Genomic DNA, 25,972 nt, shown 5'->3' on the forward strand with positions numbered 1-25,972 from the left:
CTCGGTGACCCCAGTACTCAAAATCTGCTGTTCCTGGTGCGACCAAGTGGCCATGACACAGAATGAATGAGATGGGATTAAAACAAAAAAGAATACTTAGAAATAGACTTTTATTGGATTTGAATGAACAAAAAGTTGCTTTATGCACATGCTATTGCTGCTTGCCGGCGCTGTGCATCAATGCGCTGTCACAAAGGCTGGCATTTCACTTGGCTTTCTCAAAAATTGTACGCTGCCCAGATGTTGCTGGAAAAAAAATGCATAAAAAGCATTTGTGGGATTACCCGAGTGATGGTGTGGGTGCTCCGATTTCACAAACGCAAATTTGCCAGAGCAAAGTGAAATGCTCAGGCAAGATCACGTCACAGCTAGCAATTAGGCTGAGCCACTTAGTAGGTTTACCTTCAAATTATGGTGGTTTCAGTATTGCTGCTTCTGTTTCGGCTTCTTGAAAGGTTAGAGATATCACTCTTGTTGGCTTAAAGCATGGCCTGCAATACAGCAGCAAATGCAGCCAAAATGTTAAAAACGCGATGTTATGCACCATTCTTCACACAGTGTTGAAGGGACGCTAAGAGACGCACCAAATCAGTTTGGGCTGGTAAAGTAATCCTTCAGAACTCTATTTTCGTTAATTTTGCTGCAAGGTCATGATTACTAAAAAAAAAAAAGTGAAGGCTCTTGTTTCTTGTTTCTAAAAAGTTAAGTTAAGTTAAGTTTAAGTTAATTCAAGAAATAAGTTTCTTGAATTTCGTCCCGAAATCCCAGAGTTGGTACGACAGCTTGATGTCATGCATTTCAAAATTATTTTGTCATATTCAGAGCATTGTGGCAAAGTAAAGTTTCTCAAAGCTTGCCAAGTTCAGTCTTTGGATATTTTAAAATGAAATGTAGTCCATCTTTGAAGATAAAGAAATAAACTAAGCCCAAGCAGGCATAAGAATGCACAATGTCATAGCAAGACTTTTACTTAAGCTGAAACGTGGCAGTGCCACCTATCTTTTGTTATTGCATCAATTCTGGCTTATGAAACCTCCTCTCAAATGCAGGTCAACTTATCTTTTTTTTTATTGTCCCTTTAAAACTGCGTATAGGATGATTGTACCTCACTTTTTACTGAACTGCTCCACCATGGAGCAGCTTGATGAGAAACAACTGCCAAAAAGACAAGCTCACTCTTTTGGAGATGCGCAGATAAACCTGTGGGATTCTTAAAATTTCAGTGTAATTCTCATAGCTGGACATAATTGTTTTTCTATATATTGTTAGAACAATCTAAGCGGAATTCTCTTGGTCGGATCAATCAGAAGGTTTGTGATCTCTTGGTATCATGTGGAGCCTATGTTGGTATAACATGTAGCTTGTGATCATGGGCCAGTAGAACTGTCTGGTGTTTCACTGCAGCTTTTTTTTTTTTTTAATTGTAGGCTTGATTTAGGTGTGCACGATAACAACACAAAGGGTGTGTGTGTTTAGTGCCAAAACCACAGTATGATTACGGGGCTTGCTGTAGTGTATACCTGGGGTTCTTTCACGTGCACCCTGTACCTGGTACACAGGTTTTTGCATTTTGCCTCCATCAAAATGTGGCCGTGGCGGCCTGGGTTTGATCCCATGCCCTCAGGCATAGCAGCACAACACCAGAGCCACTATGCCAAAACGGTGTGTAACGACAGCTCAGTCAACAAGGGCCATATCTTTTGGCTTGCCAATAGTGTGTCTTCTTCAGGCCTTTGCTAAGGGTATGCTCATGCAGCAGCACGCTGCACACTTTTGCCTGCATGTAAGACTATGATGGCTGACTGTCATCATTAGTGTTTCTTGACATTATGTGTGTAGTTTGTAGACAGTGTTTGCCCTTTGTGAATTTGATATGTATGGAGGGATGCAGGTATATTCGCACCATAACCAAGCCTGCAGATCTGCCATGAAAGTTCTTGTTCACTGTTCAAGCACTACTATTCTGCAGTCATTGTGCATTGCCTGGTGCGGTTCTACCACAGGAGAGCTGACTAGAGGGTGGGGCCTGAGCCAGTCAGCATGGCGTCTGGCAGCCAGTCGGTACGTGCGCAGAATAGCCATGGGCTAAAGCAAATCGACCTGGACCAGATATGGGGCGACCTGCGCGAGGGCATCGAGCAGGTGTACACCAACAAGCAGGATAACATGTCCAAGACTCGCTACATGCAGCTCTATACGTATCCTTCTTCTTTAAAACATGTTGCTTGGACTAAAGACCCTGAGCTGCTGCCAGCAGCAGCTGTGTGATCGTAAGCCAGCCGTTGCAGTTGATTGCTGATCATGTGACACATTGTTGCATTACATGGAAATGTTTTCTATTTAACAGCCACAGTGACTACGCTTGTGATAATTTGACTTGTGAGATCTATGCAAGTGCCGATTCTCTCCACGACTCCGTGCCTTGTATATATTAACAGAAGGTGACATGTTAGTTGAAGCGTTCCACTACTTGAACAACAAGAAAAATGCAGAAAGCAGTACCATTGTTAGAGTAGCCTGTTTCACTTAACATGTACGACCAAATAGCCCCAAACAGTTCTTTTAGAACCTGTAACGTATATCATCTTAGCTGTAACATATCATTTGTTTATATCTGATTGAGACAGAGTTTTGCATAGTACTTGCATTTGTGGAATTTTGCTTCTTGACTGGCTGGCAACTGCTCAGACATGTCTACGACTACTGTACTAGCGTGCATCAAGGTGGCTCGCGGACACCAACTGCCAAAACCAAGAAGAATCAGCCTGTTGGCGGTGCACAGTTTGTTGGCTATGAGCTGTATAAGCGTTTGAAAGAGTTCCTCAAGAATTACCTTGTCACCCTCCTGAGGGTAAGTGCTTCTCTCTTGAAATGTGCTGGAGTAGGGTTTCTTTGCATAAGGGTTCTCACTGTGGCAGAGCCTTTTGTGTACTTTTTTACGCGTATGTATTCTGAAGCTGTAGAATTTTATTGCAATGTTATCGTTGAAGCTGTTTACAGCTATGTAAATGTGGTGGAAAATTAGTGTTCATGTATCTCATGTACAGTTGTAGTTGCAAGGAGCTAATTCTTCTGGTTATATTATGTGTTCGAATGGTGAAATTTGCTAATCTAATTGAACGCAGAAAGTTCGCACAGAGCCCATTTGATAAAAAGAGGCTTGCTTACATTTGATTTGGAGAAGTGGTATGTGCAGTGTTCGGTGCGAGTAAAAAGCAATCAATGGAAAAGCTGTGCAATATATTTAAAGGGGCCCTTAGGGCTCATTCACACCGGCGACCGACAGTGGTTGCAAAGCGACCAGTTGCAAATGGTCGCAAACGGTTGCTTTTCTTGAAAAGTGTCCATTTTGGGCCAATCGCTCTCTGTGCGATTTTTCAGTCATGGGACCGTGGTTGCAAAACTGATAAATCAGTGGCGCATCGGAAGTGATCTTACATGTGTCTACACCCGGCCTCCTCCCACGTCGTGGCAAATTCTGCGTAGATTCCGAGAGCTCTTGCTGAGAACGATAATCTCCGGGATTGCGACTTGCGGGTCGCGCTCAGCCGGGCTTGCCGGTGTGAACATCGGTCGCCTACGGTCGCTTTTTGATCGCGAGTCGCATATGGTCACGCGACCTCCTCAAGTCGCCAGTGTGAATGAGCCATTAACCACCCCTCGGGCTTGGTGAAGTAACGCAGTCTGCGGATAGCATACGCTGCTGTGAACATCTCGGCCAAGTTTTGCTGTCATACGTGGTGCGTGGAGAGCCCGCAAGCGGATCGTGAAGTCACCTTTCTCTCAAACACTCTCTTTTCAACAGAAGGCCCCATTCCTCACTCTCTTGTGGACGCTTTATTTGGTCATTCCCTTAGATGGCTGCTATTGGCTGATAGCTGACATCAAGCTGTGGTTGGCTACATGGCTTAGATATGCGGCCGCCGTGGGGTGCCGCCATGAGTCCACTGGCTTAGCACACTGTGGCTTGCTGAGGACAACCGCATTTGGCTTATGTGTAGCGCGTCTGAGGCACTAAAGGCAGAAGTCGTGGAATTTTCATTAACATCCAAAATGAAATTTGAACTGCGCACCACGATGGCATTTACAAGCCAGAGCATTGTGGGCACGCCCCACTGCGCCGTAGCCTTCGCAATGCAAGGCATTGAAGAAGGAACGGGAGCACAGCGGAGGTCATGTTTGATTGCCAATAACTCCGCTTCTGCTGAGCTCATTGAAGTACTTGTTGCAGCAAAGTATTTCTGAAGTAGTGAAGTAGTCTATTTTCACTTCAAATGTTTTTCTCCACTTCTATAAAAAGTGGTTCAGGGCCCCTTTAAAGAATGAAGTAGTATGCAGAAACCTTGTTGTGTCACCAGACAGACTGACTGGATGTGAAGTGAACTCGATACATGCCACACAGGAACTCTCTTCATTCTAATGCATCGCAAGCATATAAACTCTTGGCAGCTCATAGCCTCATAGCCTCATAACCTCATAGCCTGACCTGTCTAGGTCAGGCTATGTTGTGGGCACCTAGTAAGGATATGACATTGCAAACCTCTTGAAGATGCTGTAAGTGATGTGCATTATATGCAGGATGGAATTGACCTTATGGATGAAGACGTCCTACGGTTCTACACCAAGGAGTGGGAAGAGTACCAGTTCTCTAGCAAGGTGCTCAATGGCATCTGCTCCTACCTCAACCGGCACTGGGTTAAGCGAGAGTGCGACGAAGGAAGGAAGAACATCTATGAGATTTACCAGGTACGCTTTTTTTTTTTTTTTTTTTGCTTTCCTCACTTGTGATTCAAACTGACCGTTCAGTCCTACCACAGCCGCCATGTATTTCAGTTTGGTGATACTTTAGGCGATTAAGACAGGTAACTTGAATGAAATTACCTGCTTATACCTAGTGCTTATCATGGTAATCTCATGATTGAATTCAAGCTTGAAATTCCGTGTCAATATGTGGAACCTTTCACACCATGCTCTGGCTAAACAGCACTGGCACATACTGTATTGACATTTCAAGTGTGAATTGGCAAGGGTCATATGGTAGGGGGTGTGGTAGGAGTGGCAGCTCCATTCGAGTTGGCTTGGTTGTTCGAATCATGTCTTGTGTAAGACTTTCATGAAACATCTGAAAAATATTGAAAGTGCTTTACTTGATCTCGCTCTGCATCCACACATTGGTTGAGCTTTAGCTCGGGGTGGGCTCCTATCTAAATACATGGAAAAGGAGAAATCTTTTTTCGCAGCAATAACTGCACCAAGTTTGGCGAAGTTTGTTGTATTTAAAAGAAAATGTTAAAAATCTGGTGACTTTGGAAAAGGATTCTTGATTTAGGCAGTCAACTTTATAATAAAAATTATCGCAAATAGAAAAATTGCAGAAAACGGAACTATCAAGTTTACAACTCCGTAACATTCCATTTAAAAATGTTATCACACTTCTTACAATTTCATCCAAAAGTGCATCTAAAGCAGACAAAATTGATGTATTATACGTTGCTCTGCAATATACCTTTATGTGAGTATGAGTTTTGCAAAACCCTTGTAAACATTGAAGTGAATTCATATGTCAACTCTGTCCGCTTCAGGTGCTCCAATGGATGCTGTTTGTAAAGGGCGATGCACTTGAGCCTTGAAGCCAAAATTACTTCGTTATATCGGCTATTGTCATTTACCCAGTGGTGTGCACAATTTTAACATGCAAAGAAGACTACGGCTCTGTGGCCGCACATTCAATGAAATTTTAATAAAACAGTAGCAAAGACTCTTCGGCGTACGCAGCACGCGAATTTTTAGCACCTGGTGCGACAGCCTTTACGATAGCATCCTCATGTTCCATTGTGATGGTCTTTCACTTCCACTTCCCACTTGGCTTGTTCATATTGCTGTGAAACCAACAGAGCGCCGACGCGGTCGACAGGAACAGCTGGCGTGCTTTGCATCGCACCATGTTGTGTGCCATGTGCTGCTTGAACATGACGGACCTCGATGACTTTTGGAGAAAGTTTCAGTTACGTGTGATGTTGTGAACTCGTTGGAACTGTACGGCCGGCAGAGCTTAGCACAGCACCAGAAACACTGTCTGCCTTATACACAGACGTATTTGGCCCGAGAAAGCCAAACTGTCTGATACGCTGCATGGCACACTGCACAGAGTGTCTACCAACCGGGAAAACCGGGAGTTCTCAGGGATTTTGAGTAATATGGGAAAAACTCGGGGAAAACTCAGAGAATTTGCGCCTCTATCAGGGAAAATCAGCTGTAATTTTATTGAAAGGGAACGAAAGTCACAGAGGAATCGTAACGAATGGTCTTCGACGCGTCCGCGTCGGCTGGAGGAGTTGCCAGAGTACAGTCAACGAGTGACTTTCCGGACTGAGTACGCCTTAGGGTAAGTGTATAAGAATGTCTGAAATTTCGGACGCAAGAACCCTTCGCCGTGCGATGCTCCGGACTTTTTGCCGTGACCGCAGGTCCGAAACGGCATTCATCAAAACCACCATCGCCGTCGCTTTGATAACCTCGCCGTCTCGAACCGGCACACTCGCACGCAGATGCGCTGGCAGCCGTAGCGACCACCGCGGCAATGCTAGGCGTAGCTGCTTCGAGGTTCGGTATTAAGCTTCCTGCTTTTCTGTGCCGTGTTTTTCATTGAATGAATTCGTCGCTGTCAGCAATGGCACCGACACCGCCTTTGTGATCATTGCGATTGGCTTCGAAGTTGGAAAGCACGGCGCGTTGCATAATGCCCGTTTTCGAAAGCTAGCTTCACCTCAATACAGCAATGTTACGCTGTGAAGCATAACAAGTGTGGGAAGGGGCAACTGTCACTGGACACAGTATGTATTCCTTAATTATACACGCGGGCACCCGCCATCTCCTGTCACAGTACGAGCACCGATATGCCTAATAAGTGCACTGGCAGGCCTCTTCGGATGTGCCTGCGGTGATTTGAGCCCTTCAGGGCTGTAAAAGACATGCACTAATTTTTTCGGACGTTGTCGCGGCCCCTAGGGAGTCCGAAAAATTGGACGCTGACTGTAGAACTGTGCAAGAGGATCCATCAAATAGTCTGTGGGGAAAACGCACAGCCGAAGGAGAACAAGACAAAGGAACTATGCATCCAGAAATTAATGGGAAAGGAAGCATGCCGCCGCTTTTTTGGAGGAGCTTGCACTCTAAAAGCGAAGCATTGGCTGACACCGAGATGCAGGTGTCCCTCATCCAAGCAAAAAAAAAAAAAAAAAAAAAAACTATTTAAAACAGTGAAACTCAACACTGAGGCGTTGTGCGCAGGCTCAGAGTATGTCAGGACAGTTGAGGTTGACTTACCAGCTGCTGCAAGTGGATCTCACTTATGATAAAGTTCGGGCCTCATACCAATTAGCTTGCTATCAGTTGATAGAAGTAGCTTATATTCGAAAATATTCTGTATGCATCTCTTTTTTATTCATACTTGAGAATGTTCGACTCAATTTGCAATAGGTTTTACTATTTCTTTCGAAGATATTTTATTCGCTGTGCATTTTACTAATCCCTTCCTTATGTTTTCCTTTTTAATAAAATAAACGCTGCCCCTTAATATTCAAACTGGATTAAGTTGTTTTTTTATTTTTTAACATGCTTACAGAGAGTGACACCATTGGGCGACACGATGTAGGGAGCCTGTCTTGACATAAAACAAAGTTCTGTGTCACTCAGGGAATATTGCAAAGGCACTCAGGGAAAACCTGGAAAACTCGGGGAATTCGGAAATGTCTACTTGGTAGACACCCTAACTGCAGTGAGAGAAATAGAAGGGCAGGCACTGGTTCTTTGGTATGCCTCATGTAAGCATCATCATAGATACGTGGCGCGGCGCACCTAGGCGTGACCTCCAAGATTGCTATCTCCGAGGGTGCGCCATGTGGCCTAGCTTTGCCAGCCATGTGCCGCGTCAAGAGAGGGGTGCAATGAAATAAGAAAGGAGTGTTGCCTGTGTGCAGCCACTGTGTTTGCGGCTAAGCATGGTGGTGATAAAGACCAGTGTTGCTTGACCGCGTATTCAGTGTGGGGAATTTCGCACTGCCGTGCCGAACGAGTGGGGAACTGGGCTGATAGTGACATGCTGTATGTGCAGCGATTGGTACTTTTGGTTACGGAGACGAATCTAGTTTGTCACATCCATTTGCAGAACAATTTCACATCGTTAAAACAAGGTTTTAATTACATGAATATCTGTGGGGATTTCAAGGGGAATTACACTTCGTCCATTATCCATCGTCCATTATTGATTATTTCATTATATCCCATCTCGTAATAACAAGGCTCAAGTGTACCTGTTTTTCATTAAGAGAAAAAAATGAGTGAAATTCAGGCTTCAATTTTATTTAAACAAATTTTTAAATTCTTGTAAATAAATTCAGGCTCTAAATCAAAATTTTGCTTTAACATTCACTAGAATTTAAAATTTTTTCTCAAATGCAACAAATTTCATTGATTTCGACCCAGGGGTTATCTCGGAAAAGCGTTTGTGTTTTACATGTATTTGAATGGGCACTTTCAGAGTTGAGCTCCTTAAACTTCCTCTTGAGCGGGAATTCCATACAAGGCAGTGCAGCTACGATGTGGAAAAAATATTAGCAGCAATGGTCTCTACTAGCTTATGTTTTGGCACGATTAAATTTAATCCCCGTGTGATAACACACAGGTGGCATTGTAGCTTTGTGTCAAAGAATTTTTATTTATTTATTTATTTATGAATACTGCGATCTTGTACACAAGATCATAGCAGGTGGGAAACATTGCGTTAAGATACAGAATTAGACACAAAGAAAACAAAATTGCACATAGAAATTCAACAAGAGAATACAGTGACAAGGTCACTTAACAACAATCAATTCAGATGCTCTTGAAATGAATGTAACGATGTCTCTCTGACAACATCATCCGTGAGGTTATTCCAATCAGTGATGGTCCTTGGAAAAAAGGAATATTTAAAACAATTAACTCGCGGATTTAATGGTGTTATAGAAAGAGAATGGCGATTTCTAGTTTGGTACCCCGAGGAATAGATAAGGATATTGGAGGTGTCAACTTTGAAATTATTATTAATTAACTGATAGAAAAACTTTAAGCGACATATGCGATTTCTGTTAGGAATAGAGGGTAAACCACTTTTTTTGAGGAGGTCACTGACTGATGCTCGCCCGTAAGTGTTATATATAAACCTTACTGCTTTCTTTTGGATTCTTTCAAGTTTATTTATGTTTACCTTTGTAAAAGGGTCCCAGATAATTACTGCATATTCTAAGATTGGTCTAATAATAGTGTTGTAGGCAAGGAGGCGTGTACCAGGGGTTGCTAGCTTAAGCTTAAGAAGCTCGTTAGTTAGAACTCCACTTTGTTCCAATCAAGTTTTTGCCCCACGATGTTAATCAACAAGATTACACTGTACTGCACGGTCATTAATGCCCGATTGTAGGTTTAGGATGTAAAAGCCACCCAGATACAAACCAAGCCTAAAGCCAAGACCAAAGCCATGCCAAAACAAAGCCAAAACTATCAGAACTAGTTCAATTGCCATTCTTGAGATACTTTTCTACCTGCTGCTTGCATGCAGTATCTTAAAATTTTTGTAAGTGCATATTTGGTAACAGTTTTCATGTTTAACATTGTGCCATGCTTTTTGCTCTTTGTTTCATTGTTTTTAGTTGGCCTTGGTGTCCTGGAGGGACTGCTTTTTCACACCATTGCACAAACAGGTGTGTACCTTGATATGCTTAAACCTTTTATGTGTACATTGTGCTAGTAGCCCTGGCATTCTGCCTTAACTCTTTTTTAACGCTTGTGTTGATGTTGCTGTTTTCATTCCACTTAGGTGACCAATGCTGTGCTTAAGCTAATTGAAAAGGAGCGGAATGGTGAGCCGATCAACACGAGGCTGGTCAGTGGCGTCATGTTCTGCTATGGTGAGGAGCTCATTGTCATGCTCTGTAGGTGCACGCCTAACTTTTGGTGTGCAGTGGCCAATGGTTAAAAAAAAATTCTAAGATTTTATGTAAAGTTGGGTAATGCCTTTGTTTGCTGCAGTCGAGCTTGGCCTGAATGAGGAAGATCCATCAGCCAAGGGGCCTAACCTGTCAGTGTACAAGGATGCATTTGAGAATACGTTCCTGGAGGACACTGAACGGTTCTACAACAGGGAGAGTATGGAGTTCCTGAGGCAGAACCCTGTCACCGAGTACATGAAAAAGGCATGTCTCTCTTTTTCAAAGAAATTCTTGGTTGCGTCCTGCTGGTGACATTGAATGTCAACTTGTTCAGTTGCCACTGAGGGTGCTAGGGTTATCCAGCAACCAGGAGATGCCAACATGCAGCGGCTGCTGGAAAAAATGTGATATGACTGGCTTTCCTCCATAAATGCTAAAGTCACTTTATTGTGGCAGTGGGTATGTTTGCAATGGTGTTTGTTCCTTACGTATATCGTACAATCATGGCGACATAAGGAATGTAACATGTATGCAAACTGCAACTAAGGTTGATATTTTCTTGTGATAGATTCCTCTAAGAAATAAAGTTATATGTACAGTAAGCGGGCATTTTTAAGTACAAGTACCAAATATGCTAGCGATACTTCAAATTCTCAAAAAACTGCTGCACTGGGACACCAGCCATGCTTGGCTAGTCCGTGTGGCTGGCCTTTCCTTGTGTTTGTGGCCCGCATTTTGCAATGTTCAGCCTTCAGGCTCTGAAACAACAATCAAGATGATGATCATTCTGATTCAACTAGTGGAAAGTGGCAATCATTAGTGCAAAGTTCCCACAGGGTGCATATTTTGTGCAGGCCCTGACATGCCTCAACTTGTCCAACATAACGCAGTTACACTGCATGAAATGCAGGCTGCTTGTTTAGCACCCGTGTAGGCAGTAGAGTACAGTCGAACCCGACCACATTAAACCTGTTTACATGAAATTATCCTGTATATCGAACAATTATATATATATATATATATATATATATATATATATATATATATATATATATATATATATATATATATATATATATATATAGCGAAAGTTACGCTTATATCAAACAAAAATTGCAGTGACTCCCAATATATTGAACATCAGGTGATGCAAAAGTACCCCCAGAAGTTGGCTTTCCCTAACGGCAGCAAGGAAACCTGCCGACATATCCGAAAAGTGGTTAAGCCTGGTCCCTACCGAGACCGCACCGCTTCGGTCGAGTCGGAGACACTCTCCTGCAAAAAGTGATCCTGGCCTGCCCGCAGTGCTTGTTCAGGCAGCCAATTAGAGGCTCTTGTGCCCTCGTTGTGCAAGATGGTGCAAGTCCTAGTTGCCTCACTGCTTTTCTCGTTCGTTGCGTTTGTGCCTTGTAGGCCTTCTCCCGCAGTGTTGTCCCGATGGCCAGCGCGAAGTGCACTGAATTTGCCTTTCACGGTGAAGTTTGAAATCATAAATCGAGTCGAACGTGGTAAGAAGTCGGGTGTTGCCGCCATGTGCAAGATTCCGAGGTGCATTGTCAGTGCAGTCTGAAAGAATAAGGAGGAGATTAGGGCCAAAGCAGACAAATGGCCCGGTGCCTGTGGCGCCTGACTTGTATGCTCGGCCACAACGTCAAGGTGGCCATGTACAAGTGGTTTATCCAAAACTGCTTCAGGCGTGCCAGCTTCTACGTGCCCGGTGATGACTTCTGAAAGTGCTTGTGAGTGTGACAAAGCCATTGCTGGTGCCGCTGAAGTTTGGAGCGAGCTGTCACAATTTCCGGAAGCCGGTGGCGGATCAATGGTTGACGAGTTTTTGAGTGCGGATGGTGGTGTCGCGATCACGGGAGAGCCCGAAAACAAGGACTACATTGCCGACATTGTACCGAACACAAGTGAAAGCAGGCACAATGAGGAAAGCAACAACAATCCTTTGCTCACATCCTGTGAGGTGATAGGTGCACTTGCACTAGTATAGTGCTTCTGCACATTTGTGTAAGGTTGCGGCTGCAGCTGCTCCGACTCATTAGACAATGTGGAGAAGTGCGTGCTGTCACAGGCAGCGAAATTGTGCAAGAGGAAGAAGGTACAGGACTATTTTGTGCGAAACTAAGCTAGTTTCATCAGTAAAGTGCTTTTATAAATGGTATGTGCTTTTATGACGCCCAATTTTTTAACAGGCTTACTGTATTTACTTGCATAATGATCGCACTCGTGTAATGATCGCACCCCTGAATTTTGTCATCAAAATTCTTTTTTTTTCCTGCGTAATGATGACACCCAGAACTTGCTGCAGCGATATGTCGTGTGCCAATTCTAGCTAATGATGATTGCGCTTACCATCTATCGAATGCTGTCGAAGGCTATGCGAACGACTCTTCAAGACGCACGATGGGGTCTGCATGCACCAAAAAGAAGCTTAAGCAGATACCCACCTTCATTCCTATCATCATTTTGCGCACTTCCATAAAAAAAAAAAAACAAGCTATAGCCAAACTTGACTTTATTATTTGTAGGCTTTTTAATTGTTGTGGTCAACAGCAACAAAAAAGGCGCCTTTTGATTCCTCTCGTCTGCACTCGTGAGCGCGCAACAAATCATCAGCGGTAATGATATTAGCCATGCTTACACTGATACATAAGAAGTGTACCCTACTCACACGCCAACGCTTGTAACACAGCTAGAAATTCGCCCACGCTTAGTGGAAACATGCCGTATTAGGATAGTAGTGAAGACAAATGCCGCAGCTTTCGCAGCATGCCCGCCATGTGTTTCTATGTCACTGGCAGCTAAGCACGCCCATCTCTGTCCCCTCAAAGTGGACATGGCTACGTTATTGCCGCAAACTTGCCTATATTTACGATCTTATTCATTACTGATACGGAAGAAACTGTTTCAATGCATGTAATGTACTCGGGAGAAGAAAAAAAATGGCATCCAGCGTGTTCGGCTTGCTCTGCTGGCTGTCATTGTTTTTTTTGGTGTCCCGTACAGTTACAGTGGCAGCCGCTTGCTTGTTAACCTGTTGTCATCCCACAGCAAATGCGAGATGAAAAAAAAAAAACTTTTCGCGGAAAATTTGAGCCGCATAATGATCGCACCCCTGAATTTTCATCAATGACAAAAAAGTGCGATCATTATGCGAGTAAATACAATATATTGAATTATGCCCTATATTGAACTGATGGGCATTTTTTGCAGGTTCAATATAACCGGGTTTGACTGTATCTTATTGACAGGCCTGTCTGGCATTGGCAAATTCAGGCTTATTGATTTCCGGCAACTCCATTTTTTTTTCTTAATTCCTGAATATTTGGATGCTTAGGTTATCCATGCTGAGTCAGAGTGCTAATGAGTTGGTAACTTTGTGTTACTTTCTCAAAGAAAACTGGCATTTGCACTTCAAAAGCGAAGCATTCTCAGTAATAGCAAGGTTTAGTGTTGCGCTCGCGCTCTTCCTACAGTGTTATAACAATGTGTGGGCACAACATATTGGCATGGTGCGATACTACTAGGTGTCCCAATGCTGGAAAGACGAGTGTCACCAGCAGTTTTGGAGGTGCTGCGCCTTTGGTGCCCTAGATGAGAATGACGGATAGCTATTGGCAGTTCTCAGTGCCCATTGAAAGGATTAGGTAGCTATAGCTTAATGTATAGCTTAATGTTTAATGCTTTATAGCTTAATGTTAATGTATAGCGTAATGTTTAGCTTAATGTATAATGTAATGCATAGAGTGGTAAGCACAAAGCTGCTCAACAGGCATGCTACTGTCTGTGTACACAACGCTTATGCCAGCAGCTGGAAGGCAGAACGCTGTTCTCATCCTGCTTCTAAGCTGGTTTAATAGAGCGTGACAGTGCATCCTCTTGGCTCTGTCATTTTTGCAGCCAAACTGCGCAGCACTCTCAGCTAGAAAGGCCCAACTCTGCTTGTGGTCTATGCACGTGCTGTTGACACTGGGACATACTGCGACGGTGGTTTGAATGTGCTTCAAGTTTCTGTATAATTGCTATTGGAATAAAATTTATTGGCTTGTGCGGGAGTTCTTACAGTCCCTGCTGAGCTGACTGCTAGTTTTGAATTTGCTCTGTATTCATTGTTTTGACAGGCAGAGCAGCGTCTGACCGAAGAGCAGCGGCGAGTTCATCTGTACCTGCATGAGACAACGCTGGAGGCGCTTGCTAAGACATGCGAGAAGGTGCTGATAGAGAAGCACCTGGAGATCTTCTATGCTGAGTTCAAGAACCTGCTCAGCGACGACAAGGACGAGGATCTCGGACGAATGTTCCAGCTTGTGTCACGTATTGTTGACGGGCTTGGTGAACTACGCACTCTGCTTGAGGAGCACATACAGGTACACTTTGAATTATTGCTTGGGTCTTGTCGTAGGAATGTTTTCAACAGGTCTCGTTAGCATTGCAGTCACTGACGCGCTTCCGGTGTGATGCAATGTAGGCCCAGGGCCTGTCTGCCGTGGAGCGGCTAGGCGAGGCGGCTGCCCAGGACCCCAAGCTGTACGTGGCCACCTTGCTGCAGGTGCACCGAAAGTACAATGCGCTTGTGATCACTGCCTTTGCAAATGACGTGGGCTTCGTTGCTTCTCTTGACAAGGTTAGTCCGCCTGGCTGTTCGGGGCTGCAGTCTGGTACAGGTGGGGTTGCTTGCATTGGCATGGACTCCGTCTAGATTAGAGCTGGGCATTGAGTAAAATATTTAATCTGATTAATCAATAGCATCTAATTAATTTATTAATCAAATAATCAAGGTTGTGGATTCATGCACATAACTAGAGAAAAAAAAAAAGCTGCAAATTTGTCACATTACATACTTTTGAAGAGCCTTTGTTATTACTTGAGCAACAGTCTACACAAATGACCATTCAATTTTATAAGTGCCATGAAAAGTTCAGGCTTCATTGATGCATTAAAGGCTTCATGATGCATTAATGATGATGCTGGCGCCCTTAGTGCATCAAGTTGTCAACTCTGTTCGTCAAAAAGTCGAACAGGGCACCATTTCTTTTTCATTCACGCACTGAAGGAAAACAAGATGCCTCTGGTTATCTCCCCTAACACTAGGACACTAAGATGAAACTGAACATTTCGATAGATTTCGTTGCAAATGCAGTGCGCATGTGTGCGCGCAGTCGCAACTCGTTCCTTTCTTGCTCAGCAAGAGAACGTGGGGGGGGGGGGGTCATCAATGGTGGTGCTTGTGGTTTTGGACATGTGACAGATTAATTGCAATCAAAAACATAGTTGTAATTAAACCTTTACTCGATTGATTTCCCAGCTCTAGTCTAGATGGTTCATTTGGGTACACATCTGATAACAGCAATTGTGTGTGTTACTTTGCTTTCCTTCTTGTGCCAGTCGTGCTAAACTGCACAGTCTATATTTTTCTACAATTAATACAGTCAAATCCACTTATAACGATACTAGTTTCAACATTTATATTGGTTATAACGATGAAAAGCAGCTGTACAGTCAACTTTTGTATGTTTTATATGGGGAAATAACCCGCTTACTACAATGTCCCCATGCCACATTATCGGTTATAACGATGAAGTCTCGCTGCTGGGTGCCCATGCCAAAGGGTAATGGAATGTGAAATACTTGAAAAGAAAAAAGCAAAAGAGAAACTCGAGCCGCTGCACAGTTGCCCGGCACCCCAACTGCCGCCGCGCGCATCTCTCCCATTGGCCTTTCACCCCTCCAAACATGAATGGGCTGCGCCCATAGCTTTGCACTGTGCCATCCTCCAAAACATGAATGGACCACGCCAACTGTGCAGACAACGCTGCTCCCAAATTGCGTGCACGGCCCTCACAGTTGATTCTTTATTCTATGGCCTTCACTCTGCGCCATTCTGCTAATGGATTAAGTCGCTCGTGCTTTTCTTTTTTTTTTTTTTATTCGGTGCATCGAAGTTGTTCTTGGCCACGTTGTTTCTCAGCCTCACTTGACTTGCCGCCGAAACAGAAAATGGCTGACCCGCCCACTGATCATCGGCAATGCACGACGTTGCCGGTAAAAAGAAAGCGCACTGCTATAGATTCCGAAACGAAGTGCTTGTAACCGATGGGGCAATCGTCATGAACGTGCTTGCATAGTATAGTGACAGTGACGGCCACGACGGCAACGCTGATGCGTTAGGGCAGACTGCCTCGACATTGTTACTGCGGAAGGTCCTGTAGAAGATTCAGTCCCTCATCGGTTTGTTTTTGCATGGGACCTTCCACTTCACTACGTCAAGCACGAAGATGTTGGCAAGCTTCGCACGATTAAAGCATGCTAGGCTGACGGACATGTGATTTTCTCGTACAAGCCAGTGGAAACTATGTGGCGAGATGCTCATGGCGATCGCGCTCCAGCGTTTCTTCTGAATTTCTCAAGACGAGATGCTGCCATGGCAACGTTCCTGCATTTTTTAAAAGGCGCGTTTTGGGGCCACCAAAGTGATGCCTCGGCGGAGCTCATATGTCACTAGCCGCCCATGACCCTTCTTTTCAGTTGTTATAGGAGTGCCATCCTTGAACGCCGACAGCCGCGGCTTGTTAACATGCGATCGGAGCATGCAGGAAGCAGAGTTAAACAGTTCGAGTCAACACATTCGGAAGTCTGATGGAGGAAGGTGGTACGGAGGACTGACCTCCTGCCATTATAGTTTTCTTGAAACAGCTGCGCCATCGCTCATTCTGTTTTTTTTTTTTTTTTTCGTGCACCATCCCCCATTTTGATTTTTTTTTTCATGCTCCTCAGTTATAACAATTATTGGTTATAACAAGGAAATTTTCGTAGCATTTGAATATTGTTGTAAGTGGTTTCGACTGTATGTGCAGCCGGTCACTAAAGTTTACGAGACCGAGATTCCACGACAAATGGGAATTAATTCTTTGTTAAAGTGAATTTAACGGATCACTGTTTACATCACAAAAGGTACTACAGACTAAAACTTTAATTTGAAGCTGTGTGCCTAGGCATCATGCTTTTTTCGCAAATCCCATGCCACATAAACATTGGTGGTTGACTGTACCTATGCCAGAGCCTGTTCATACACTTCCAAGAACCTTGAATTTTTGTCAATGCAGCAGCATTGCAGCAGTGGCCAACACATAGCTCGTTAGATGGCACTTAGAATTGCTTCATGCTGTGCCACTTGTAATGTTTAGTCGTAACTGTTAGGTAGCTGCCACAGCAAACATCTGTTCAGCTTATCACTGGTTGTCACCCAGCAAAAAATGATGTATAGTAGAATCTCGTTACAACGAACTTTGGGGGACTGCTGAATATAATTCGTTAATTTGAATTATCGTAGTACTGAAAAACGAATATTTTCATGTCAATAATGTAACATAACAACAAAAATGACATACCTTTGCAGCAGATGCGTGTGTTCATACGTAAATAATAAATGAGAACGCTGGGCACGGTTTATTGCTTGAAGAAGTCTGTAATCTTCTTCTGGCGAGTAGACAGCAAGCGCTGCAGGACGAACGCCTCCACATCCTTGACCTTCCTCTGAACGTCATTCGGGGACATCTTCACAGCGCCCTAGGAATGATCGCATCTTTTCTAGAAAAACTAAAACATCCAAGCTGGAAACAGTCTCTTCCTCTTTGTGTGTTGATCCAGTGTCGGCATCATCTTTGTCACTATTGCAATCTTCTTGCTCATGCTCTTTATTCACGATGTCTTCGTTGGTGAGCTCTGTGAATGTAGCGCCGTGCTGTTGCTGTCAATGTAATCATTGAAGGTCACCGTGGTGTCGATGGGGAGCTTCTCGGTAAGCTCATTCCACAGTTCTGGGTTGAGCTTCTTTATGTCCTCACAGTCTTGTGGCGTAGGTGAAGCCTTCAAAAGGCCTGCCTTTCGCCAACAGTTGCTGATCGTGCTTGCCTTCACGTTCCACCACGACCCTGTAAGCATTTCTGCATCTTGACGGATGTTTACCTGTGCGGGCAGCTTCAGTTGGATATTGAACAGGAGGCGCTGCACAAGACGCTTCCGAAATTCGGCCTTCACACATCTGATGATGCCCTGGTCCAAAGGTTGGAGCAAAAAAGTACAATTTGGAGGCATAAATTCAAGTTGCACATTGCTCAATAGCACGTTCATGATATGCGCCGAGCAATTGTCAACGATGAGAATTTTTGTCTTTCTTCGTTGTGTCGTCGAGCTGCAGCAGCCACTGAGTGAACAATTCTCGCCTCATCCACGCTTTTTTGTTGGCTCGGTAGTCGCAAGGCAACGAGACGTTTTTCAAGCAGCGCGCTTAGCAGACTTGCCAACAACTAGCGGCTTGAGTTTTTCCGTGCCCGTGGAGTTGCAGCAGAACAGAACCGATACACGGAGACGGGATTTCTTTCCGCCCTTGCACCTGTCACCTTTGCATACCTGCCAACCCTCCCGATTCGCTTGGGAGACTCCCGATTTTTTACTGAACTTTCAGATTGTACGATCACTGTGTTATATCTCCCGAAAAGTGGTCTCTGTTCACACAATAATGGTTTTTGCGAAACCGGCACCGCGGAATCTACAGCCACATTGTAATCGTCAGCATTACCAACGATGGCCGCACTAGCACCATCAGTATCATCGACTAAGCAGCCGACTACGGTGCCTAGTAAGCCAAAAAAAGCCAGAGTCAATGTAGCTCTTGCATTTCATGCATGCCTTCCTCCATGGTGCATTTTGTTGCTGCTGCTGCTTGTGTGTTTGATTAGTGTCGGCTAGGCCGCGTGTGTGCGGTGCACCGTGTAAAGTTAGAATCCTCGTGTGCTTGACGCCATTGTGCTATCAAAGCCCTAGAAAAGGTATTTGCAGAAGCTTTTGCGTTCTTATACTTCTGGATTTCTGTGCTCTTTGACATCAAGAAAAGCAGAAAATTTTGCATTTTGTACAACTTGTGGATGCGATGTCAGCATGTCTCACGGCGACAAAGGGGACTTGAAACTGCACATTTCCACGGCGAAGCATCAAAGCTATGTTCGCACCGCTGAGCATCAAGACAGCATAGTCAACTTCCTCCGGAACAACTGTGATGACAGTGTCATACTTGTGGAGTGCCTGTTTACGGGATTCCTCGTTGAACGCAACCTACCCCTTAGTGTCAGTCACCACGTTGGGCCTCTTGTACGGAAAATGTTTCTGAAATGTGATGAGGCGAAGCGTTAGGGATGTCGATGCAACTCAAGAATTCGGAGGTGGCCAACCTGAAATTTATTTCACAAGCATTGCTCTCAAGTCTTCCTTTCTTTATTCAGAGTTTCCCTCAGCTGCTGCCCCGAGATTCCAACGAATCTGCAGAAGACGCTTTAGCTGCTTTCGAAGCTGAGTTTGCCACACTACAGGTGTAGTCTTCCAGAGGACATTCTATATAGAACAAAGGTGGTACGTGCAGTGGTCTATGGTTGGAAAAATGAAAAACACTGATGGAAAACATGTTTCACCAAGTTGCTAAGGTGATGCTGGCTTTACTCGTGATACTGCATAGCAACGCAGAGAGGATGTGAGAGAATTTTAGCATGGCGCGATAAACTAGGACTGAATTCCACTCATTAATGTGCAACACAACCCTCGAACACCTGCTGCTAGTGAAGGGCCGTCAGTCTGGACCATGTTTTGAGCAAAGTCTACTACTGCAAGGTCTTGCAAAAAGACTCATCGAACACTGCCTCAAAGTTTGAGCGAAACCCCTCCCCCCCCCACCTGTTGGCGTGAAATAAAGTATCCCGATTTTTGAACTCGCCAGGTTGGCAGGTATGGACTTACATTTGGAAATGTGGTTGTTTGCTTGAAATCAGGACTACTATCAGGACTCAATGGCAAGCAAAGGTCAGTGGGATGCCTCGCATTGGGCGCTCACAGGAAGACTACAAATGAAGCTGTGCAGGGTGATAAGGGCTGGACAAGCTTTGTAGTGAGAGAAGCTCACAGTAAAATTGATTATGAAGAGTGGCTGAGGAATATGGAAGAAAGTATATGGGCCGGGAGAGTTTTCAGGTATTGGCACAGGAAAAACATTGATTCACAGCGGAGGAAAAGAACTAGGAAACTTACCAGCAAGTATGTGGCCTGTATGGTGAGTAACATGGAAACAAGGAATGTCAAGCGGAAAGTCAGAGAGACTGAGATAATCTCATAGGTGGCGGCAGTGGAAAAGAAACCTGCTATGAATAACTACTTGAAGAGTGAAAAAACGAAATGAGGAAAGAAACAATTCTGCAAACTTCCTGCCATGACCGTAGGCCCGAGACCGCATTAGTCGAAGCCACCACCACCGCCATTTTGATTATCGCGCCGCCTTGAGCCCGTGCTCTCGCACGCAGACCCGCTGGCAGCTGTAGCTACACCACGGCAACGCTAGGTCTAGCTACTTCGGCGTTCGCTACCAAGCTTCTTGCTGTTCAGTGCCACGTTTTTCATTGAGGCAATCCGCCGCTGTTAACAATGGCGCCGACTCTGCCTTTGTAGTCCTCGCCAATGTCTTTGGAGCGCAGAAAGCATGGCGCGTTGCATAATGCTGGATCTCGAAAGTTAACTTCGCCCCAATGCAGCACTCTTACGCGGTGAAGTGTACCAAAAGTTTGAAGGGGCAATTGTCACAGGACATTTGATTTTATTATACACGTGTGTACCCGCCACCTCCTATCAGAGTGCGAGCACCGATACGCCTAGTAACCGACTGTAATACGTAAATACGTGTGAATAAATCTTGTGGAACTTCCCTCTCATGTGTTAGCTCAGTGCACATGGGCCATTGCAGGCAAGTCCTCCATTCAACTAGCTTCCTTTAACTTGAACTACCTTTAATTCAAGCAAATTTTTGGGCCCCTTTGAGTTCGAATTATCGAGATTCGACTGTAGTTTAGAACACTTTAGTGCTGGACGATGCCATGCGAAAAATATATTTTAAAGGAAGGGTTGTGGTTGCCTCTGATGTTTAACACCTGCTGGTGCACAGGTAAACCAAGGAGCTTTTGTAGCGTGCAACTCGTGACAGTTCGTGTTTTCAAACTTCAATTCTCGCCTATGTTGCCCAGAAAGCTTTTAGGTGCACTATAAATAATTTGCAGCATTGGCACACATACACTAAATGTAAACAGTATTTGTTTCGTGCTTTTAGTTAGTGACGCAGGGAGAAATAATTGTTGAGTTTGTTCTTTAACAAATTTTCATTCTAAAAGTCTTAGAATAGAAATGTCATGCCTTGTGTGTGCATTCTTATAATAAAATTTAGAATGATTTAACCACAGTGCTTTCCACCAGAGCAATGTTTGTCATTGTGAATGACAATCGCCTGCAGCTTATTTGCCACTTTTTAATTTCTGCTTTCTGTTTTACTTAAGTGCAAAAGCAGTGTTGGTGCTCTATTATGCACTTCATTAATTACAATGTCATTCACTATGCGTGCCTTCCACTCTAATGGCATGTGTTTGTGTCCAGGCTTGTGGTAAGTTCATCAACAACAATGCTGTCACAAGGCTTGCCAACTCATCTAGTAAATCTCCTGAACTGCTGGCGAAGTACTGCGACATTCTGCTGAAAAAGAGGTGCGTTTTCATGTTGTCAAACATAAGCTCAATGAAGGATGTGTGGTTGGAGAAATTTCTAGAATAAACAGTGCAGTAGGTTTTAACTAAAATGAACTCCCTAGCGAAATTATCTGATGAGCCAGAAAATTGGGATCCTTCACTCAGTTCACTTGTGTAAAGAGTAATGTCATTTAAGTTAACGGATAACCAAGGCCCTTTCATGTTCACATATGCTTTATTACAGTGCAGACAACACATAGATAAGGCCACAGAACACACCGTGAGCACTTGTTTTATTTTTTTTCCTCAACTATGCGACATCTGCACTGTAAAAAGATAATTCAGTTTACAATAAAGCCCACTTTGATGTACTCGTGTCAGTCCTATACCCCCATCTTGGCAGGAAATCTTAATGTCATTTGCTCCTGTGATAGTTCACAGGAGCAAATGACAGAAGTCAAGTGACAGGTTACAAGCGGTGCTACAAAGCAGAAAAGTAGCATAGGATAGCAGTGACAACATGCAAGAATAAGTGGCATGGAAAACTTGTGCACAATGCTTAGTATCTGAGTATCTGTGAGCTAATCAATCCAAATTTTTCTTGCAGCTCTAAAAACCCAGAAGAATCAGAACTTGAGGATACTCTTAATCAAGTGGTGAGTTTAAAAAAAATTGTGTGTACCTTGTTTGGATGGTGGGCTGTGTATTACCGTATTTACTCGCATAATGATCGCACTTTCTTGTAAAAAAAAATTGATGCAAATTCAGGGGTGCGTTCATTACGTGGGTTAAGTTGCCCACGAAAAGAAAAATTTTTCTTTTTCATCCCGCATTGGCTGCGAGATGACAACAGGTCAACAAACAGGCAGCTGCCGCTGTAACAGTGCGGGACAGCAAAACAAAAATGGTGGCCGGCGGAGTAAGCCGAACGCGCCTAACGCAATTTTTTTCTTCTCGTGAGTATGTTACGTGCATTGAAACAGTTTGTTCTGTATCAGTAAGGAATAATATCGTTACTATTGGCAAGTTTGCGGCAATAACATAGCCATGTTCACCTTGAGGGGACGGAAACAGAGATGGGCGTGTTTAGCTGCCAGTGACATAAAACACATGGCGGGCATGCTGCGAAAACTGCGGCATTCCTAATCTATGCTAATAGGGCACGTTTCCGCTAAGGGTGGGCAAATAGCTGTGTTACAAGTGTTACAAGGCAAGTTTGGTTGTACTGTTTTTTTTTCTTGGAAGTGCGGAAAGTGATGAAAGAAATGAAATGGAGCATCTGCTTAAGATGAGATAAGATGGTGAATGCAGACCGCTTGGTATGTCTTGAAGAGTCGTTCGCGTAGCATTCGACAGCATTTGACAGATGGTAAGCGTGATCATCATTAGCTAGACTTGGCAACATATCGCTGCAATAAGTTCGGGGTGCGATCATTACATGGGAATAAAAAAAATCGCATTTTGATGACAAAATTCAGGGGTGTGATCATTACGCGAGTGCGATCGTCATGCAGGTAAATACGGTAATCATTTGCCATTCTTGATTGTATTGATTTATGTTGATACAGTGAAACCTCGTTAAACTGCAGTTGTCCGGAGCTTGGAAAAAGTACGTACTAAAGAGTAGTGCAGTAAAACCTCGTTAAACTGTACCCGCTTAAACAGTAGTTTCGTTTTAAAGTATAAAGTCAGATCCCCGACTTGGCGGCCATAGAACGTAATGTGTTTTGTATCTGCATAAACAGTATCAGCTTATTGTGTATGTATCGGTTAGCACGTAGCGTTTCCACTTTTCGTCGCGCAAACATGGCGGTGCGTCGTCTCCATCGGAAGGCCCAGCAGAACTACTAGCCTCAGAGATGGGAACAGTGGCCTCCAAGCGCCTTGTGCGTTTGCGCATGAAGCCACATCAACATCAACATTCTTTGGGCGGTGTGCCAGAGAGCTTTGTGGCGTCGTGCAAGTGAGAAGCTCAGATAAAAAAGACGCCAGATGCTCAGCATAGAAGAAAAATTAGACATCGTTCGTGCTATCGAACGTGACACGAAGAAGTCGGCGCTGGCATGTGACAGGGATCTGCTGTTGACTGCGGCGTCTGGCATTTGGAATGCAAAGAAGTTGCTCAGAGGCGCTGCTGCGACGGCGAAGAGATGTCGGCTGTGAGGTTCGACTTTTCACCATCGTTGCCTCTGTTGTTGCCGAAGTGTCGACTAGCAACAGTGATGAGGATGACACGGAAAGCGACAGCACGGGCCATTCAGGCCCGACAGTGGCAGAAGCTGCGCGTTACGTCAGCCTTATGAATGCAATCGTCACGACGAGAACAGCACCCCGCAATGAAAAAGGCGCCCCGCGACTTCTGCAGCGCTACCGCACGTGTGCACGGAGAATACGTAACGCCATTGAGGAATCTGCCATGCGAGTGTTTGCCAAGAAGAGGGGCTGGCTAAAAAGCTGCCTCGCAGCTTCAGTAAGTTTGAGGCCGCTGTCGCTGCTAGGCTACCGTGGCATCAAACGAAAATAACACTTGTCGTGCGAAGTGAACAAATACTGCGCGTTTTTTTCGCCTTTTATTGCACCCTCTCCGAGTTCTGTTGTTGACGGGTAAGTGGTCGATCTCATGCTATTTCGGTTAAACCATACTACTGTTTAGCACATACTTTTTCCGAGCTCCAGCCAACTACGGTTTAACGAGGTTTCACTGTATTGTAATTATCTATGCTTGGAAAGCAACAGTGAGAACTCTTTGTGCTGCTACCACTGTGTTGTACTTTAAATCTGTTCATTTGTTTGTGAGCGTTATATTGAGTCCCAGATGCGTTATCTGCAGTGACGCATGTGACAAGCTTGAGTCAGTTTTCTAAAGTACTAAGTGTTTGCTTTTGACTTTGAATATACAATTACAAATATTTTTTTTATTGCGTCTTAACTGCGGGATGTGTCCACATATGCTGTTCCTCTCTCCCTGTTCGCCCTTGACAGATGATAGTGTTCAAGTACATAGAAGACAAGGATGTGTTCCAGAAATTCTACAGCAAAATGTTGGCCAAGCGGCTAGTGCAGCACATGTCGGCCAGTGACGATGCTGAGGCCAGCATGATCTCCAAGCTCAAGGTGAATTTCCGTGCATTCAACAGTTAATTATAGACTTAATTTCCACAAGCCACTTATGCAGGTTCTTTATAAAGAAGGTTTGCATGCATTTATTTAAACAATATGTCATATGGCAAACCATCCGGTGAACCTTCATGTCTTGCTTTTAAAAACACACCGAGCACTTGAGCAAAGCAATTGTTGTGTCACTTTTTTTTAATCATAAAATTTGACTCATTCTAGCAGCTAGCTTCATGAGAATGGGGATTATGTTAAATTTATGCAGATTTGAGGCCATAAGTAAATGTAATTAAAAAGAATAAGTATAATCAAAATTTATATAAATATTGTCTGTTTAAATCTGCATTGTGCAGCAGTCTTCTTTTTCGCTGCGTTTTACTTTGGATTGTGCACAAATCCTTGTGTACCATGCTATGGAAGCATGCTAAAGAACCCCATCTGGTCAGAATTAATCTGGAGTCTGCCACTACCTTATTCCTCATAATCGGTTGGTTGATTTCGGTGCATTTGAGGACCTCAAAATACGTCTTTTTTACCATTGTTCTGTAATAAATGGATGACACTGTATTTGCAAATCTAACGTGCACCTTTCTTCTGAGAAAATGGGCTCGAAAATTGCCCGCGTGTTGCGATTGAATATAAAACCAAAACTGTGCTGTGGGTTTGGCAACAGCCTACTGTGGAGCCCTCAGACGCAGTGTTATCGCAATCGCAAGATGGCGACAGAGCCTGTTTCGAGTGGGTGGCTGTTCATTCATTTTATGCTCGAATACGATCTGGAGTGGTATTATCGGTTGAATCAGTACTTGGTGAAATAGTGGTAGTCTCAGTCAAATCACTTTCAGAGATATGTACTTCCCCTTTCACGAGTTTTCACGCCTGTCTGCATCGTGTGCGTTGACCCATATGGAAGCCAGTGCGTCTGGCACTGTGTAAAGCTCACTGTCGCGAATGTATGGTGCATGCTAGATTGTTATTTTGTAAATCAGGGGCATCTTACATTTGGGTGCATCTTTATTTTCTTACTTGACCTGTGAAAATTGTATGCATGTTAGATTTGGGGGCGCATTAGAATCAAGTAGAGCACCTGCCTCAGCTGTGGAAGTTTGTGGTTTCGATTCCCACCACTGTCGGGAACCCACTGGTTGAAATGGACACAAGCGTACCCTGGCCTGGCGTTTGGCTTTCTTCAAGGGTAATGTGCTTGAGGAAGGAGCCTGCACCCTAAATTCCCGCCGAAACCCTCGTAAGCAGGTTTTGGCCGCTCCCATAGGGTAGTTATTCCTTACGTCAGACTTCCTTCACTTTGCAGATTGTAACTTAGAGTAGGCTGTTTTA

General features: G+C 44.1%; 1 protein-coding gene across 1 annotated transcript in view; it reads left to right on the forward strand.

The window, feature by feature from the left end:
* Cul1 (cullin 1) overlaps positions 1 to 25,972 on the forward strand; it is a 56,337-nt gene that overhangs the window by 9,706 nt on the left and 20,659 nt on the right. Inside the window, exons 3-13 of the mRNA XM_075692578.1 lie at positions 2,004 to 2,198; positions 2,689 to 2,851; positions 4,579 to 4,746; positions 9,687 to 9,737; positions 9,854 to 9,944; positions 10,066 to 10,229; positions 14,093 to 14,338; positions 14,440 to 14,595; positions 21,432 to 21,538; positions 22,128 to 22,176; positions 24,503 to 24,634. Of these exons, the coding sequence (XP_075548693.1) occupies positions 2,041 to 2,198; positions 2,689 to 2,851; positions 4,579 to 4,746; positions 9,687 to 9,737; positions 9,854 to 9,944; positions 10,066 to 10,229; positions 14,093 to 14,338; positions 14,440 to 14,595; positions 21,432 to 21,538; positions 22,128 to 22,176; positions 24,503 to 24,634 (1,485 nt within the window). The 5' untranslated portion in view covers positions 2,004 to 2,040. The remainder of the gene's footprint in view (positions 1 to 2,003; positions 2,199 to 2,688; positions 2,852 to 4,578; positions 4,747 to 9,686; positions 9,738 to 9,853; positions 9,945 to 10,065; positions 10,230 to 14,092; positions 14,339 to 14,439; positions 14,596 to 21,431; positions 21,539 to 22,127; positions 22,177 to 24,502; positions 24,635 to 25,972) is intronic.

The sequence above is a fragment of the Dermacentor variabilis genome, chromosome 5 (assembly GCF_050947875.1).
Source record: "Dermacentor variabilis isolate Ectoservices chromosome 5, ASM5094787v1, whole genome shotgun sequence".
In the NCBI taxonomy this organism is placed as follows: Eukaryota; Metazoa; Arthropoda; class Arachnida; order Ixodida; family Ixodidae; genus Dermacentor; species Dermacentor variabilis.